At 36.2% G+C, this 18,956-nt stretch overlaps 3 protein-coding genes across 5 annotated transcripts; 2 read left to right on the top strand and 1 right to left on the bottom strand.

The window, feature by feature from the left end:
• The first annotated feature begins 4,004 nt into the window (after positions 1-4,004).
• Positions 4,005-5,051, top strand: LOC113312919. Its single transcript, XM_026561651.1, has one exon. It carries the CDS (start codon positions 4,005-4,007, stop codon positions 5,049-5,051), a length of 1,047 nt encoding a protein of 348 aa, XP_026417436.1.
• Positions 5,052-7,972: 2,921 nt separating this feature from the next.
• LOC113308545 (mediator of RNA polymerase II transcription subunit 15a-like) lies at positions 7,973-11,274 on the top strand. Of its 2 annotated transcripts, none has more exons than XM_026557010.1 (4): positions 7,973-8,141; positions 8,559-8,646; positions 10,856-10,943; positions 11,036-11,274. In XM_026557010.1, the coding sequence occupies exons 1-4, from the start codon at positions 8,077-8,079 to the stop codon at positions 11,089-11,091; spliced, it is 297 nt and encodes a 98-aa protein (XP_026412795.1). In that variant the 5' UTR covers positions 7,973-8,076; the 3' UTR covers positions 11,092-11,274. The 2 variants fall into 2 exon arrangements, with proteins under 2 accessions (XP_026412795.1, XP_026412794.1); XM_026557009.1 differs by having other exon boundaries at positions 8,559-8,670.
• A 274-nt stretch (positions 11,275-11,548) lies between these two features.
• On the bottom strand, positions 11,549-18,624 carry LOC113314231. Of its 2 annotated transcripts, none has more exons than XM_026563010.1 (11): positions 18,303-18,622; positions 17,808-17,883; positions 17,538-17,654; positions 16,544-16,660; positions 15,254-15,613; positions 13,986-14,308; positions 13,604-13,703; positions 13,463-13,522; positions 13,252-13,338; positions 12,915-13,055; positions 11,549-12,062 (listed from the first exon to the last, which is right to left on the bottom strand). In XM_026563010.1, the coding sequence occupies exons 1-11, from the start codon at positions 18,416-18,418 to the stop codon at positions 11,715-11,717; spliced, it is 1,845 nt and encodes a 614-aa protein (XP_026418795.1). In that variant the 5' UTR covers positions 18,419-18,622; the 3' UTR covers positions 11,549-11,714. The 2 variants fall into 2 exon arrangements, with proteins under 2 accessions (XP_026418795.1, XP_026418796.1); XM_026563011.1 differs by having other exon boundaries at positions 11,914-12,100; positions 18,303-18,624.
• Positions 18,625-18,956: the final 332 nt, after the last annotated feature.

The following is an 18,956-nucleotide window of genomic DNA, read 5'->3' as shown; positions in this document are numbered from 1 at the left end:
CCTTAGATTTACAACAAAACACACTTACTGTCAATGTTACTAACATATGTAGACAATCCAACTTTTGAAGTCAGACAACCCTGCAAACATTTCCATAAGAAATGCAGAATCTTAGGTGGAAGATTAAGCTTCCAAAATTGCTTCCAATCAATCAGCAAAGTATCACTATCAACAATTTGATTGTTGCTTATATTATCATCAACTCTATAGGCAGATTTTACTGTAAACATTTCATTTCTAGAGGGCTTCGGGCTTCCATATAAGTCTTTCCTCACCTTTAATGAGAATTCTAATTTTGCAAATTTCCCTAACAACATCACTATCAAACAAAGTACTTAGGAGATCAATATTCCAGGAATTACTGTTTGGAACTATAAGTTGGTCCACAGTTTGTATGCTACTAGAGCTAAATCTAGAAGGCAGAAAACTATCTAAGGTGGGAACCCACTTATCTTTCCAAATCGAAATCTTTTTACCATTACCCACCTCCCAGCAGTAATTTTTCCTAATCAATGCTAAGCCTCTACAAACTCCTATCCAGACCCAAGATCCACTATCCCCAGTGCAATGTAAAGGATTATGATCTGAAAAATACTTGTTTTCCATTAACTTGACCCATGGTGAGTCAGGTTCAGTGAGTAATCTCCAAGCTAGTTTAGCAAGCAAAGATTCATTTAAAACAGCAGTTTTTTTGATACTCATACCTCCTTGCTCCTTAGGTTTAGCAACAGAATCCCAATCCTTGAAAAACAAACCTCTTCCTCCTTGCTTTTTGTTCCACCAGAAGTTCCTTTGTATGTCGTCTAACCTGTCAGTCAGTTTCTTTGGCATTGGAAACACAACAAGATGGTGAGAGGCTAAGGTACCAAGTACAGATTGAATCATAACTGTTCTAGTTGGTTGATTAACATTCTTACATTTCCAAGAAGCTAGTCTGTCATGAAATCTACCTTCCAAGTGTCCAAAAGTTTCCATTTTATTATGCTGAATAAGAAGAGGACCACCTAGATACTTGTCTTTAAGAGCTAGGGTTTTGATATTAAGAATACCAACAATTTGGTTCTTTATACCATTATCCATTTTTGGACTGAATGCCAAACCAGACTTGTCCAAATTAATGGATTGACCAGAGAATATACTAAAGATATTAATAATGTTATCTAGTTGCCTAGCACCTTTGACAGTGGCTTTGGAAAATAAGAGACAGTCATCTGCGAAAAATAGATGACTGATTGGAGAACAAGATTTAGTGGCTTTAATTCCCTGAATCACATTATTATTTTCAGCACTAATAAGCATTATAGAAAGACACTCCATACATATAATAAACAGATAAGGGTACAAGGGGTCTCCTTGTCTAAAACCCCTTGTAGGAAAGAATTGATCACCTGGAGCACCGTTAAGTAAAACTGAAGAAGAGACAGTTGAAATGCATTCATAAATCATGCTACACCAGTCGTCGTGAAATCCCAACTTTCTAAAATAGCAATTGTAAACTTTCATTCTACTCTATCAAAGGATTTTGACATATCGAGTTTGATAGCCATAAGCCCTTTAGTAGCTTTAGTTTTCCGCATACTATCGACTAACTCATGAACAATGACTATATTATCGGTTATCTGCCTAGACGAAAGAAAAGCACTTTGGAAAGGGATAATAAATTTTTCCATGACTAATTTAAGTCTACTAGCAAGAAGCTTACTAATGATTTTATAAGCTACATTACTGAGACTAATCAATCTGAAATCAGAAGCAGATTTAGGAGAAGCATTTTTAGGAATTAAAGACACAAAGATATGATTCATTTGCTTCAATAAATGTTTTAAATGGAAAAAATCCTGTACCATTTGAACAGTATCAGTGCCCACTACATCCCACATCTTTTGATAGAATCCAGGTGGGTAACCATCTGGATCAGGGGATGTCCATGGTTGCATTTGAAAAACAACATTCCTAACTTCTTCAGCAGTGGGTATGCTAATTAACATTTCATTCTCAGCGTCAGTAATTCATGGTGAAAGGTCACAAAGAAATTCACTAGGGTCAGGAGGATTTGAAGTTTTACTAATCTCAGAAAAATGTCGTTTTAACTCATTAGCTATGCAAGACTTATCAGTCAACCACACACCTATAGACTGAATGGATTCAATTTGAGTACGTCTTTTCCTGTATTTAACCTTATCATGCAAATACTTCGTGTTCCTATCATCAAATTTCAAAACATTTTCTTTTGCTCTCTGCATATAAAATTCATGTTGCACATTATACCAAAAATTCAGTTTGTTTTCAAGATCATCAAGTCTAATCTTATAATTACTAGAATTATTATTCTGACTCAGTGAAGAGATTTGAGCCTGAATGTCTTTGATTTGAGTCTGGAAGTTACCAAACTTATGTATATTCCAATCTCTAAGAACACATTTTACATTCCGGAGAGACTTAGCAAATCTAAAAGCATGGGAACCATTTATATCCACATTCCAATTAATTTTTACAAGTTCAGCACAAGCCGAGTCAAGAAATCAGCATTTATTGAACCTATATGGTTTTTTAGATTGGTTCAACTCTCTATCACTAACCAATAAAATAGGACAATGGTCATTGCCATAAGGGATAAGATGGTAAAGTACACTGTTAGGGAAGTTGTTAAACCATCTACCATTGCCCAGGGATCTATCTAGTCTTTCCAGAATCAGACTAGAATCCAACCTTCTATTGGACCAAGTATACGGATTCCATATGTATGGTACATCACCTAAATTAAGACTCTCTAAATGATCATTGACCAAATCCAAATCAGCCTGTGAAGGTGCATTACCTCCTAATTTTTCTTCTTTGCTAGTAATAAAATTTAAATCCCCTACTACTACCCAAGAGTAGTTAAAGTTTCCTGCTAAATTATACAAAAAATCCCACTGACTTCTAACCTCATCTGGTTGCAAGGCACCATACATAAAAACAATGAGAGTTTTGTCACTTCTAGCATTAATAGTAGCATAACAGATTATGAAGTTCCTATTAGCATCAACAATATCCAGTTGTATACCATCTTCCAGAGTAAAAATAACCCCCCAGAAACCCCAACCGGGTTGACATAATAGTAATTCATAAATCCTAGGTTGTGAGTGAACCTAATCATTTGTTTATCCTGGTTTTTAGTCTCAGACAAAAACACCATATCAGGATCATTCGACTTAATGAGATCACTTAGATGGTGTCTAGTATATTTGTTCCCGAACCCTTGCACATTCCATGACAGAAATTTCATGGTAACTATTTGAGTTTTCGTTTTCAGACAGCAAAACTTAAAACACTGTAAATTGACTAAACTTTTATTTTTTTAAAAGCCTAAATCAAAGTAACCTGATCTAGCATAAAACCTCCTAATATGACGAAAAACAACAATTTTGAAATTAAAATTAGGGATTAGAAAAAGAGTTTTGGGGAAAACCTTTGATTGAGTAGCAGATGCTCCAAGCTGATTCACTGCAATCAACCCTCCAGTTTGAAATTCCGCGTTATCAATTGCTTGTATTGCCCTCCCAGCATCCTGATTTTGTTGGTATCTCAATCCAATTTCAGCAATCTGACCAGCACCTCCAACCGAATCTATATCTTCTAACATATTCTCATCCATATTAAAAATAGGGTTACTACGAGCTGTGATGAGATTTTGATGATCTCTGTTCCTATTTTGAGAATCTGAAACTTCCTCTCTGGCTCTCTTAGCTTTCCTAGTACCCTCTTCATCAACTTCAGTTTTTTCCTCCTCTTCTACATCTTTCTCGACTATCATTAGGGAAGAATTGTTATTGGCACTCTCATTAGTTATATAGGCAGACAGAAAAGCCTTCCCCTCTTCGGTTTGGTTGTACACAGAATATTCTTCATCAGTCATTCTTTCTACCTTCAACTCTTGCGCAATCCTCTTACAGTTTGGCTCAACATGCTCAACCACTCAACAATCTTTACAGATATTATACGGCTGCTACCATGAAGAGAAAATGGAACAATGGAAATACATTGGAGAAATTGGCTCTATAGCCAGTCTTCCATGGGTAATCATAGGTGATCTCAATATTACTATGCATGCCCATGAAAGATCTACTTTCTCGACTCCCACTACTGTAGAGTATCCTGAAATTCAGTCAATCATAGATCATGCTGATCTTTCTGATTTAGGATACATTGGAAATAAATTTACTTGGAACAATAGACAGTCTGGCAATGATTGTATTTATGCTAGACTAGATAGGGCTCTTGGTAATGATCACTGGTTAACTCATTATGGTTCCTCTGTTGTCCACCATATTGACACTATAGGCAGTGATCATATACCAATTATCTTGGAGACTAATCCCATGTCTAGCCAAGGTAGTAAACCCTATAGATATTTCAAGTGTTGGAGTAGTGATCCATCTGTTAGAGAAGTAATTAATAATGCTTACTCTACAGATGTTAGAGGCTCTTCTCCATTCAGATTAACTAACAAACTTAGGTTTGTTAAACATGATCTAAAACTCTGGAATATCCAACATTTTGGCAATATTGATCATAAGGTTAGTACTTTTAATAATCAACTCAATGATCTGACAAATCTTCCTCATTCCTCTGAGAATATGAAATTGATTAAACAAGTAGAGTTTGATCTAGAGCACTGGCAAAAAGTTCAAGAAGACTTCTATGCTAAGAAATCTAGACAAGAGTACTTTAAATCTTTTGATAGAAATACTGGATTTTACCATAATTACGCCAATAGAAGGAAGCACTTTAACCATATTAGTGCTCTGAAATTGTATAATGGGCAGTGGGTTAATGATAGAGTTAATCTTGAAACCCTATTGGTAAATCATTTCAGTTCGATAGGGACTACTTCTAATCCTTATAGAAATACTGAAATTCTTAATTGCATAGACCCTTGCATCTCAGATATTGATAACTTTTCCTTGCTTAGACCTGTTACTAAGCAGGAAATTATTGATACAATAAACCAAATGACCCCCTGGACTGCCCCAGGGCCCGATGGTTTTCCACCTGGGTTTTATAAATAAAATATTGATCTTCTCATAGACGATGTTTGGCAAACAGTCAACAGTTTTTTTGAATCTAAACATCTTTTAAAGGAGATGAACCATACTTTCTTGTCTTTGATCCCAAAAATAGATAATCCTTCTAGTCTCTCTGATTTTAGACCTATCTCATTGTGTAATGCTAATTACAAAATCATTTCTAAGATTATTGTGAATAGAATGAAACTGTTTCTAAGCAAAATGATAATCCCTTATCAGGCTGCTTATGTTCCTAATAGGAATATTCAAGACAATGTCATCATTGCTCATGAACTGGTTCACACAATGAAGAGGAAGAGGAAAAAGGATAAATGGTGTGTCATGGGCCTTAAACTTGACATGTCTAAGGCCTTTGACAGAGTTGAATGGTGTTTTCTAAGAGATATTCTTAAAGATTTTGGATTTTCTGAGCATTGGTGTGACTTAATACATCAATGCATTAGCACCACTAGCATTTCCATTATGCTAAATGGATCTCCATGCAAATCTTATAGACCAACAAGGGGTCTGAGACAAGGTGATCCCTTGTCTCCATACCTTTTCATAATTTGCATGGAATCTTTTTCCAGGTATCTCATTCATGCTGAAGAGAATAACCTTATTCACGGCATTAAAGTTAGCAGATTATCCCCTAGCATAAATCATCTTCTTTTTGCCGACGATTGTCTCATTTTTGCAAAATCCTCTCATACTGAAGCTAATAATCTGTTGGGATTAATTAAGGATTTTAGTATGGCTTCTGGTCAAGTGATTAATCTTCGAAAATCTGGATGTTTCTTTAGTAATAATGTACATCCTGATCATGTTGTTTCCCTTATCAACGATTTAAAAGTTAAAAAGATTGCTTTGAATGAAAAATACTTAGGTCTTCCCCTTTTTAGAACTAGATCTAGAACTGATTCCTTTAACTATCTTAATGATCATTTTGATAAAAGGGTTGCTAAGTGGAAAGGTAAGTGATTTAATCAGGCTGGTAGATCTGTTATGGTACAAAATGTGCTAAAATCGTCTCCCATTTATCACATGAATACTTTTACAATTCCTGATAGTATCATTAATAGCATGGAATCTTCCCAAAGGGATTTCTGGGGGGTAAGTCTAGAACAGGGGGTATCTATTTTAGATCTTGGCCTAGAATTTGTACTCATAAATATCAAGGCGGCTTAGGATTTAGAAATCTTAAGCATGTTAACTTGTCTCTTTTATCTAAAACTGCTTGGAAGTTGATTCACAATCCTAATGCTCTGTGGGTGGTCATTCTTAGATGCAAATACTTTAATAACTGTCACCTTCTTCACTACTCTAAGAAGGATGATTGTTCCTGGGCTTTGAGGAGTATTTGTCGAGGTTTAGATTTCATTTTGAAACATTCTATTTGGGAAGTTAAGGATGGTGAGAGTATTTCTGCAATTAGAGATAGATGGATTTATAATTCTTGTGAGCCTATGTTTGTTGCTAATCCCAATCCGAACCTTACTGTCTCTGATTTCATAAATGATGATACTAAATCTTGGAATTATGAGCTAGTTAGAGCTTTTTTCACTCCTAATAATGCAAAAAATATCCTTGATTCTAGGATCCCCATTTCAGGAAGTGATAGACTTATTTGGCCACATTCTAAAAATGGCCAACCGTTAAGTCTGCTTATAAAGTCATCTTTGGCCAGATTGAGTATATGCAGAATGTTCAAAGTAGCAACCCTTTCTACAAAGCCCTATGGAGACTCTCAGTTCTCCCTAAAGTTCATATATTCATATGGAAGTGCCATGAGACATCCTCCCTGCCAACTTTGTGCTTGCTAGGTTTGTTAATAGGCAAAATAATTCTTGCAGTATGTGTATCTCTGACACTCTTGAAACTCCTGAGAATATTCTGTTACATTGTCAATTCGCCAAGTTAGTTTGGTCATTAACCCCATATGTTGACTTGATTGCGCAAGATAGTAATTCTTCTATCAGCCTCCATGACTGGGTGGTCAAATGGATTACTGAAAACAGTTTGAAAGACAAGGCTGCTGTTGTTTTCACTATTGCTTGGAGTATTTGGAAAGACAGATGCTCTTGTGTATTCCAAGGAAAAACCTTAAACCATCATGCTACTGCTAGATTAGCAATGAAACTGGTCACTGACACTGAAACCTATTTAAATGATGTTATATCACAAGAGTCTGTACATGTACACTCTTCTGAAGAGAAAAATCTTTCCACAATCACCAATTCTTTGCCATCTGATTGTGTGCTTGTTTTCAGTGATGCTGCTTTTGATAAAAATACTAACTTGTCTGGTATTGGTTTAATCATGTTAAACATTGCAGGTTCTTTCATTGGATGCAAACTCAAAGCAGGGTCAGTGAGGAATGCAGAGGAGGCGGAAAATCTAGCATTACTAGAGGCTGTGATATGGGCAAAAGCTAAAAGCCTGAAAAAAATTTGCTTCATTAGTGATGCTAAAACAGTTATAGATGATTTTAATTCCACTAGCAACCAATTATTTTGGTATAATAAATCAGTCTTAGAAGACTGTAAAACAATCAGTTCTTGCTTTCATTTGGTTAAGTTTGAATTTCTTAAGAGAAACAATATTATTCTAGCTGATCAAGCAGCTAAGTTCAGTAGAAGGTCTAGAACCTCTGGAGAATGGATGGGAAATGTCCCTGACTTTCTCAACTCTGAAATGTAATTTTCTTTTTTAATAAAATTCTTTTTCTTTAGCCCAAAGAAAAAGATATTATACGGCTACATTTCCAAGTGAAGCCCCTATAATAGGTTTCTTAAACCGGAATTTTAAAATAAAACGTGACTCTCTCCCTATAGTTTAGTCGAGATTGACCAGTTTTGGTTGACTTCGTCACTCCTCAGATTAATCGTCTTTGCACATGCACACCTAACAAAAGTCATGTGACGATTCAGCGAGAATGTTTCAATAAGAACAACGATAATCTCAATTTTCATCGACTCTGATATTAGGATTTCATCATCGTCTTCTTTGTGAGAAAGTTGAACCTAACATGGACGCTACTGATTGGAGAACACAACTTCAAGCTGATTCTCGACAGAGAATTGTTACTAAGATGTAAGCTAATCAAGTCGATTTTTTTACTGTTGTTATTTTGGAAACCTGACATGGTTTAACATAACGAATAAAGAAATGAACTCTTAGTTGAGGAATAAATAAATGAACTCTTAGTTGAAGATTGATTGTTAATGATAGCATGACGTATTGCTATAAGAGAATTCTATTGTAAATGTTTATCTTCTGTATTGTAGCAATGTTAGTTAATAGAGACACTCTTTTGTGTACAAAATTATATTGCTAGTAGAGAATATTATAGCGGATGTATTTTTGTTATTAATATTATATTGGCGTATTTCGTTACTTGATGCCTGATATATGCATCTTCATTACCCGTTATTATGTTTCAATCACTTGTAGTTGCCTAAGGTACTTCCAGTCTTATATTAATTTCAATCTACTGTTTCATACTTCTAGACTGGAAACTCTGAAGAGACACCTTCCAATTTCTGGCCCGGAGGCATTGGTAGAGCTCAATAAAATTGCTGAAAAGTTCGAGAAAAAGATATCTAGTGCTGCTACAAGCCAGGTATATCATTCAATGTGGTGCCGTCAGTGTTACGGTGGTACTGCTTGACTAGTTTTTTTTCTGCTGATATGCTGATTAGCTTACTTTCACTCCATATAATTTACCCACGAAGTACTCTTTGCTAAGTCTCGAGATTCTGATTAATTAAAATTGAAAAGGAGACACTGTTGTGTGTTCATGGTTCGTCGATACGTATTGCGAAAGTTGTGAGTGTGTGGATTCAACTGTTTCACCGCGTAAAGGCATTGAAAAGTAGTTAATATAGGAACCAGAAGCAAATCGGAATCTTTCTAACTTAGAGTCACCCTTGCTGCATGATGAACCCACGTAGCTTGTCCTTCAAAAGTTCTTCCTGAAGTGAATCTTGAGGCAACGGTTTCCCAAATTTGGTCTGACGGGAGCTATACGAGAAATAAATTGTTGAACCAATTTACTAGTGATCATGGTATTCCCGCTTTTCAGATTATGCAGAAATTCTTATTTTTGTGGAAGAGATACAAATTACTTGACACTTCTTTGTTGTTTTAAACATTGTGATTAATAATGTCGTTCTGGGAGGCTTTGGGGCTGCATAAATGATAAGTTGAGTTACAGATTTTGGGATTGTTCTTGGAGATGCTCAAGCCATTCTTGTGATAGTGCTCTTCTGAGGTGCATGAGTCTTCTGCTTATTGATTTAGGTTGAGAATTCTTCGGGTGTATTTGACACGAACATGAAGTGCACATGCCGCACCATTTCCAGTTAGATATTATCACCTTTTACATAGAACATTTATGAAACATGAAGTACACTGTACGTATACCTCTCTTTTTTACACAAACCTCTTGCAGTATTAGTTGAGTTATTTGGATGAAGTCTTGAAAGGTACTTGAGCTCTGCTTGTTACTCGAATTCCCATTAGGGGTAGTACTTAATCTCCTACTGGACCTGCCTGAGTCTCAGGAAGGAACCTTGTGTGTCAGGATAACTGCTTACGTATGAGGGCTCTGGTTCACCACGTACTTGAATTTCCAATATGGGAATTACTGAATCACCTGAAATATCCTAGTAGGATTAGCTAACTTGTGGGAGTTTGTCTTATAAGAGAATTCGTTACATTTTGTGTGGTATGTTCTCCTTTTCTTTTTTTAGGAAAAATGATGGTCAACTGGATGGCTTACCGATTTGGCATGCGATGATGTCAGTGTTGTTCGACACCTTCTTCACTGCTATCCTGAGTAGTAAATTGTTTTTATGTCATTTAGCTGATCCTACTTTTAACTTTAGTAAGATCCCTCTGTTGGTTTAGAACTAGTTCTGCTTTAGTATTCACGGTCTGTTGGTAGTGATAGATGTTTCGACTGTTTTGTTTTAGTTTAGATAAACGTTTTTTTCCCCTTATTGTCAAATCTTGTATCAATAATTGGATTTGCTTGGGTCGCCAGGATGTGATGTTATTAGTTATCAGTAAGGTATAATTTCCCAAGACCTGGTAACACTTTGACCTGTTAGATGAAGCAGAACTGTTGTTTTCGATAGTTTTAATAGGTGGTAAAGTACAAGTTTTAGTACCTCTCTTTTTTTTAAGGTGTTACGCGTCTGGTAAGTCATCCCAATGTGGTTCAGTAGAGGTACTGATTGAAGGATGCTTCATTTTAGTGGGAAGCTGCGTGAACCCTCTGTGAACTTACATACTTTATTTAGGACACGTGCTTCTGGACTCGACAAACATACTTAATGGAACTACAAGGAATGGTTCATACTAAATGGAATTACAAAGAGTGTTTGGGATTAAAGGTCAGGGGTGGATAAACTATTTGGAAGATCATACCACAAAGATCTGAGAACATGCGCCACTCTTTCTCTGAGTTTAGGCAACTGATTTTGTCACTTTACATTTATAAATCTAATCAGTAGCAGGTTGATAAGTTACTCTTAGAGGAATAAATGGTGTAATGAAAGAGCCGAACCACATAATATACAGCTTGGATGCCCCCTTACATGTCTAATAATGATGTTTCGTTGACAACTGGGTAAAAATTGGTGCTGCGTGTTTGCTTTATTTTGTTTTTACTAAGTTAAAGGGTTTTCACTTAATCTGTTTATTTTTGCTCTATATAATCATTTGTCAGTGCCATTTGTCTTTTTCTTCTTTTATCGTTTAACACTCATGAATTTCAATGGTTTTAATTTTGCAATCTTCAGTCGGATTATCTACGAAAAATCTCTCTTAAGATGCTGGCGATGGAGACTAAATCCAACGCGTCTGCCAGTAGCCACCCACAGTATCCAGGTAATAAGTCATGGAGCTATACTATTAATATCTGGGTTTTCATCTGCAATGTATTCATCGAGTAATTTTTCCCATGTTGTTCATGTTTGCAGCTGAAGTCATAGAGTTGGACTATGGTTCCCCCAACACTTCTGAAGCTGATCAGTAGTGGCTACTATTGTGATTAATTAGTTCAGTAAACATTAATGTGCTTGGTTGGTTCATAGGATTAGGCTTGGCACATGGTTACAGTTATGTTATTGGCACATTTACTGTCTTTAAAAAGAGTCTAGAGTTTTCTGTTTGTTTGTGGTGCACACATTTACTATCTGTTAATAAAGGATGTAAAATTTTCTTAGAATGTTTGTTTGCTTCTTTCAAGATGAAATAACCAAATCCGATTACTAGATGAACAAATGCCGCGAAGTGCGACTACACTTAAATAGAAGATTCCAGAGAAGTTATGAAACAGAAAAATTGGGAAACTTTGGGTTTTCAGTTTACTGCTCTCTATTAACCCCAACCAAAACCCGTTTCATCTTCTATCCTGAGCTTACTTTCCCCAATTTCACATGGACAAGTCAAGGAGAAAGAAGGGGGATTGTATCCGATTATCAAAATGGAGATTATTAGTTCGAAATGGATTAAAAATAGAACATTTATGAACAGATAACCATGTTCGCGACATAATATTGTTATTCAAATTCTGAAACAGAATACGAAAACAGACTCTCTCTACCTTCAGGCCCTATACAATGAGACTGCAGCTATGTAAAGGAAGAAAATCCAAAATCACACTGGTTTTTCTGTCAAGTCTTTTGACAGAGTGTACCGGAACTTGGTATTGCAAGGAAGCCACTCTATGATCTGTGATGCCTTCCTCTTCACTTTATCGTTATCATCATGTGTGCACTTCCGGATCGAATCTTGGAGTTTCTTGTCGACATTCTCCGCTACCCAGCTGAGGAGATCATCGGAGCTACTGGCACTGCTGCATATATTAGCCTCCTTTGCAAATCTCTCGAGCACTTTCGGTAGAAATACTTTTGTTGACTTCTTCACCAACACATTGGCTTGAAGGAACTCGATCTTAGCTGCATTCAACTCCTCTTTGATATTTGTGGCTGTATATACTCTCAGCTATATGTACAGAAAAAGGGGGGGGAAAAGGGTTAAACCTACAGGAATCAATGAATTTCATTACCAACTGCACATAATCAAGGAGGAAAGCTGGTTTCAGTATGACTAGAAGGTAAAGATTTAACAACAATAACTCGAATCAGACCTGCACCAGATAATGGGGGGTTCAATTCTATAAAATATAGTCGAACTTTCCTAGACATCCACTATAGATTCATCAAGCAACAGAGTTAAACCGCGATCTAATACTTTGTTCTTATTGATGACGGAATAAATATGAAGTTTTTGATTAAATAGTCATCTAGTTGAGCAGAGTTGCTTCAAATTGGATGTTTTTGGTTTTCTGTTCGAGAGACAGGATTCAGTGCATTTGAATGTCATGTACATTGTCAGCGGCCAAGATGAAGATTTGCAAGGAAGAATATTGCTAACTTTTATTTTATAGAGGTTATACTAGCGACGTTGTTGCAAAACAAAAAGACACCAATCAAGTTCTTAAGGAGTTAACTAACATGAAGCAGATTCAAGTTACTAAGGTCTTAAAGGTTTTCTCTAGTCATTTTAACCATGGTTGCTATAAAATTCCAGTAGTTCTGTAATTTGTATACAAAGGGTCTTGTTCAGTAGGATCCAGTTCAATACTCGCATCAGCTCCTGACAAAACTAAATTTGAGTTGCACAGCTATTAATGGGAAACCACAGAAAGTGGGTTGGTCCGGAAAACAAGTAGCTAAGATGACTCATGTTATGTCATGCCGGTATTAATTGAGACAAATCCAGACGACTAGACTCAAAACTCAATCAGCATCAGATGATGCATGAAAAGGGAAAAGGGTTTGTAGGAAATATTACCACAGGATCAGAAGAAATCCCAGTGCAGAGGGCAAAGCATACGAGTGGTTGGAAGATTTGTAGAGGATATCTTGAAGTAAGGAGTTGTTTATCTTCTCTAGTCTTTTTTCTCAATGCAGTTGAAATAATGGCCTCAAACCACTGCACCACAAAATACACAAATGAATGCGGGAATCATTATACAACATTATCAGTTTTCAACTAGAACGATCTTCTCTGGTGAGAAAATACCAGGAGGTAATTATAAACCATAACCATTTAGTCAACTTAACGTTCATTAAGGCGATCTTCATGCATGTGAAAGTATAAGATAAAGAATGATATACTTAAATCATACCCAACCAATACGAGGGGTACGGATGCAGAATATTGAATGCTCAATGGCACTTGCACTAATTACATGTTCTCCGATGTTGTAAGCAGCCTGCACTAAACAGACAAACAACATTGAGCAAGGGGTTTAGTGACCCATAAATACTAGATACCACCTATTTTCTATATAGAAAGAAAGTATTTGCGAAAGAGACCTCAAAACAGAAGTGCACTACCTTGTGAAACAATGTCAACCTCCTCAGAGGCCCATGTGGGATCCCATAAGCGAGATAAGCCTACAGAGTCGCCGAGTACTATGAGATAATTCAAATAATTAAGAAAAAAAAAAAAAAACACTTCAGATATGGAAGCCTTACATGCATGACAAGAGAATTGTGCACATTGATCCAGAATGCGGTTTGGGCATCCCTTCCCATTTGATGCATGTTCACCCTTTCAAGTTGCTCTACTAGAAGTCTGTCATTATGAAGATAGAAAGAAACATTTTCTAGTCAGTCTAGCAGTCATGCACACGTCGATAAAACAGAGGAAGCAGAGGGTAAAATAGCTCCATTAGTGGTATGGTATACAGCACACATGCAAAAGGATGGCATAGCGGTATGGTATACAGCACACACGCAAAAGGATGGCATGATACTAGGCAACAATGTGGCCCCTGATGGAAACAACATACATGAGTTTGTGCTGTGTACCAGAAATAAACTTGAATACCAATTTCTCCCTGACGGAAAATTTCACCTGTAGTTGCTGATGGCATAAGATATACGAGAAAATTGGGTTTTCTCTGTTGATATGCAAGATATCTCCACTGTAGAACTGGAAGACCACTCCCTATCCTCTCCAATACTACGTCTTGGAAGGACCACATTAGTAGATGACCTTGAAAGTAGAGGGGAACGATTCTTTTCTGGGTTTTTGGACACCGGGGACTGTAAGCAGCAATAAATTGCAGCCATACACCTGATCAACTCCTCTGACAATTTACTGGGGCACTGGTAAAGATGATCTTTCAATGTACGTGTTAAAGATGCTTTCTCCAGACCTGGTGCTTTCCTCTGAACCTGCAGACAAATGATAAAGAGCAGGCTCTTAGATGGGCCATAACCCCAAGGATGGACAACTTGATCAGCACCAACCATAGTCCACTTAAATCTCGAAAAACCAAACAATTGGATCCATAACTTTTATGGTCATCTTATTGGTCTTAAAAGTTGGAAAAACAGACTAAATCAAACTGCCTTTGCAATGAGCTAGTCGTTTAAATTTGCAGGTCAACACGCAATAGTTTCTTAAACTCACGCAACTAAATCTAGGTTAGAAAATAATTTCCCACCTTGTGGAGTTTTTCAGGTCCAGAGAATCTAATTCTAATGTTTGTTTTTGAAATACAGATTTATAAGCTATTTTTAGAAATGTATGCCACTCCCTCTGTTTCACTAACATCATCTAATTTTATTAGTTTTAATTTTTCAAATTATAGGATTGTTTCCATTTTAGAATAGAAATAAAAACACAAGTTTCCTTACTTACCGTGCATTACCTAGAATGTTGTGTTTATTATATTAAATGAAAAGAAAGTTTTCCAAAGGGTAAAACAAAGATAAAGGTGAGAAAAATTGCTACATTAATAACACTCTATAATTTCTGTGCAAAAACTATATGAACCTATCTTAGTGAAACGGAGGGAGTATATTCTTCAGATGAAGTTAAGACAATCTAGTATGTTGGCTGTAATATCAAATGTGAACAAAAGGAAATTGTCCTACTGTCATCATATCTTCTGATATCCAAACACCATATTCCTTTATAGACAATGTTTTCGAGCTTCGTTCTTTAAAGTAACATGCTCTATGTGCACAACAGTTACAAATGCAACCTTGATCACATGAGATAAACAACAGGAAGAAGCTAAATTCACCTATTTAACTAAAACTTGATACAATAGATACTACCAAGTATTGTTTAGAGGCTTATAACTAACTTTCAAAAATTATACCATCTCATACCTTGTTAGGATCTGAACTGATGTTTCCAGCAGGAAGGTTAACTCGGCCACCCACCGTAGAAGCATGGTTAGTCTTAGAATGCAATGGAGCCTTCTTTTTCTTGCAGTCCTTAATAGAAGTGAGGAATTGGAAAGTGTGCAAAGGGATCTTCTTTGAGGAGGAACAAAATGCACTTGAAATTATGGATGGATGTTTTCTTATATCCTTTGAGTGAGCAGGAGAGGTCATGCCTGAGTTCGGTTGAGTAGATGCCCCACTAGGGCAGTGATCAAAGATGTTTCTATAGAGAGAAAGAACATAATGCTCTCGGTTAGCAACCTCTTCTTCCAACAACTCAATCTCAGCTATTAATTCCGTAGCCTGCACAAGTACATGTATATCATTTGGCATTTGCAACTAAACCCTATATCATTTGGCATTTGCAACTAAACCCTTTGCGTTGAAAATTTCAGCAAAAGCGTAACAAAAAGCGATCTCCATATGACAGGGGTAGGGGGATTATTTCTATGGTAAATGCAGATGCTTCCTGGGTTAACCCCAGTCAAATTTTCAGAGAGTTGGAATTTTTAGTCTTTTGTTTCGTTCGCAGGACATAGTTTATACATATCCTATATTTGTATTTATTAGGTTGACCTGATGCAGTGGCTGCAGCCTGCATGTTGTCTGGGTTGTAAATGTGCGCCTTCTTAGAATCTTTTCTCATTGCATTCCCTACCTCCAGTTTTTGACTAACAATTATTGCATGTGTTTTTTACAATGTCTAAAAACATGCTGAGAATGGTGGAGATAAAAAAGTTTCCATAAAGACACATGCCAACAGTAATAACTAATAACATATAACGAGATGCAAGAAGTTGTTACACAAATAACAAAGGCCTTCCAGCATAAGAGGCTTCCTCTAGTTTTCTTCGCTGATCTAATTTCTAGCTCATATGGCCTAGTTGAAAACTTAACAGCATTTACATTTTCATATCAATAAATAAATAAAATTGGTCTAATAAATATACCTTGTTTGCTATAATGACAAAACAGTTTCTAATTCTCTCATAGTACCTGTTCGGTCCATAATGGATTACGAGCATTAAATTTTATTCTTAGCCTCACCAAAGCATCTTTGTTTTTATCAACAACCTTCTTAGTATATAAGTGATTTCAAATTTGCAATTACTTGCTGGAATCCTTATTCAGAAATCATGTGAAGTAGATAAATGGACCATTTGCACTGTCTTGTGAAATATATATATTTGAGAGAAAGCTGTTTAACATTCCTTCATTCAAAGTTATAAATACCTGGGCAGCAACATGTCTGTGTCCAGGAGATAAAGTGCTAGAAGCTCGACCCATCGCTCTCTCGAGCACCACACGCATGGACTTCTCTTGCTGTAAACGTAACTGTAGTAGCTCAATCTGGAAATCATTCATCAAATATCACCATAGGTACTATCAAAGGGGAAAGGGAATACACAATTGTTTTCCGAGATAAATTAGTTCTTGTAAAAGAAGAAAAAGTAGATGTTTTTTTTTTGTATGTGGTCATGTAATCATTACTGTCAATATTAAATTTTTAATGTTAACTGACATCTACGAATACTACTCTCTGTTGAAGCAGTCTCCATAAGTATATTATAAATTTTAGTCGGAGTTACTGTATGCCTGCATAACTTACCTATACAGTGTATTATAAGGTTCCATTTGTAATTCACAGCCATTTCCTATATTTTCTAGCATTAGAAGTCACTGGAACCAACTTGAGTACACAACTCTAGTTAAAAATCCAAAACAAAGACGATATATTGACAGCTATTCTGCTTTTTGCTATTAACTAAATCCAAACCGTGTTATGTCAAAATCTAAATCCTAACATACCCCCAAACCCTTAATCATTTGAAACAAACATAACATCTAAAAGAAAGATATAAGCATGACCAGCTACTCTGCATTTGTGATTTAATTATATATGGTTATCTACTTTTTTGTAGTGACAAAAAGCGTATATAACAAATGCCCAAAAACCAAATTTGGATAGGCCAACAAATTTACTTGGTTGTCTTCTAGAGTCTAGGTATAGTTGCATGCTTCTGTGTAAGCACTTAATGGTGCTTAAATTTTGTTAGAAAGATACATGAGTTCACTAAACATAATCATCTCCCAATAAAAGAGGGTACAAAAACGGAGATTCCCGACGAGGTCAAGGATCTTAGCAGTAATCTCATCTAATACAAAAACTCACCAAAACTTAGCATACAGTTTAAAGCAAATTACGAGGTGGGTATCTGCTACTTACATCTTTCTCCAAGGAGGCCCGGTGGTTCGAGAGAGAGTTGGTACTAGCACTAGTACCACCAGTATTTGGATGAGATGGACTCGGTGTTCTATGATTCCTCCTCTTGGGACGCACATCCTGTATATAGAATAGGGACAAGAAAGTTCAGGTTCTTAGCTTATGTAATATGCCAAAGCAAAGTCACGTGCATGTCATGGTAACATGAGCCTATTTTACTGCCAGAGAATAGCAAACATGGTGAATGCACAACATATTACCAGTGATCTTTACCTGTGTTAGGTTCGAGGACTTCTTGATGTCATGCAAAACTCCAAATGCTGAGACATCCAAGTTTCTGTCACTAGAACTGAAACAGGAACCCCATTATTCTGAGAGTGTCAATCCCATATATATCGGAAAATGTTACTATTGTGGAACTGAAAACGTATTGTTTTAAAGCATTAGTCTCTTTGTTAGGGATTACAAGGATGAATATAACACCTTGCAGAACACATTGGTCTAAACTTAAATAGTGTCATACCTAGTGAAATCTCATCCAATACTTCGAATGAGAAAATTATAAAATCAATGTGCACACTGATCTTTCAGAAAAATAAAACAACTCTATACGGCGAAGCATGGAACCGACAAGATTTATACATGACATCCATAACTTACAGAGACTAACAAGATACAGTTCATAGTTTTTTCAAGAAAACACACACAAAAGAAGAACACTCATAACTTCGGTTGAGAAATTCATAAATAAGAAAAGAGTGATACGACCTTTTCGAGCGTCTGTGTCGACCATGAACAGGTGATTGAAAAGCAGCCAAAGATTCTCTAGTCTTAGAACAAGTTTTTGTGATGTCTTCTTCGCCATCTACATTGAAAACACCCATTTCTCAATGTAAACCTTTTGATCAGGTGCATAAAACCAGTATCTCTTATTAAATGCTTTCTTTGCACTAATAAATAATTATGAAAATCATATCCTAGTAGTTTATATAGTGGAGAGTATCAAATTCTGAAGACAGATTGAAACTATTTCGTTTATTAGGGTTGTTTAAATTCAAAGATTTTGACAGAGATTTGGGATAATAAGTTTGTTATTATGAAAGAAAGAGAACAGGAAGAATGAGAAGTAAATGAAAACACTTACCCCGAAAAGACAGACCAGTGTACTGCACAAATTGAATTCCATCACTATTTGGTTCGTTGAGAGCATTAAATGGGAAGTAAATGGCAATATTTCCTTGTTTCCTTTACCTAATACACATACCCACATTTATTGAAATTGTTCCAGAGTACTCTTGCAACTCCGGAGTCTGGACTGTTGAATGTTGACCCCCTGTGTCTGAATTACAGTAAGTATTGATTTTGAAAATAATGGCATCATAAGCTGAAATCAGAATATTAATTTATTTATCTTTTTACTCA

Source organism: Papaver somniferum, chromosome 9 (genome assembly GCF_003573695.1).
Source record: "Papaver somniferum cultivar HN1 chromosome 9, ASM357369v1, whole genome shotgun sequence".
Taxonomy (NCBI): Eukaryota; Viridiplantae; Streptophyta; class Magnoliopsida; order Ranunculales; family Papaveraceae; genus Papaver; species Papaver somniferum.
The sequence above is the reverse complement of the archived record's forward strand: the minus strand, read 5'-3'. Positions and strand labels throughout refer to the sequence as shown.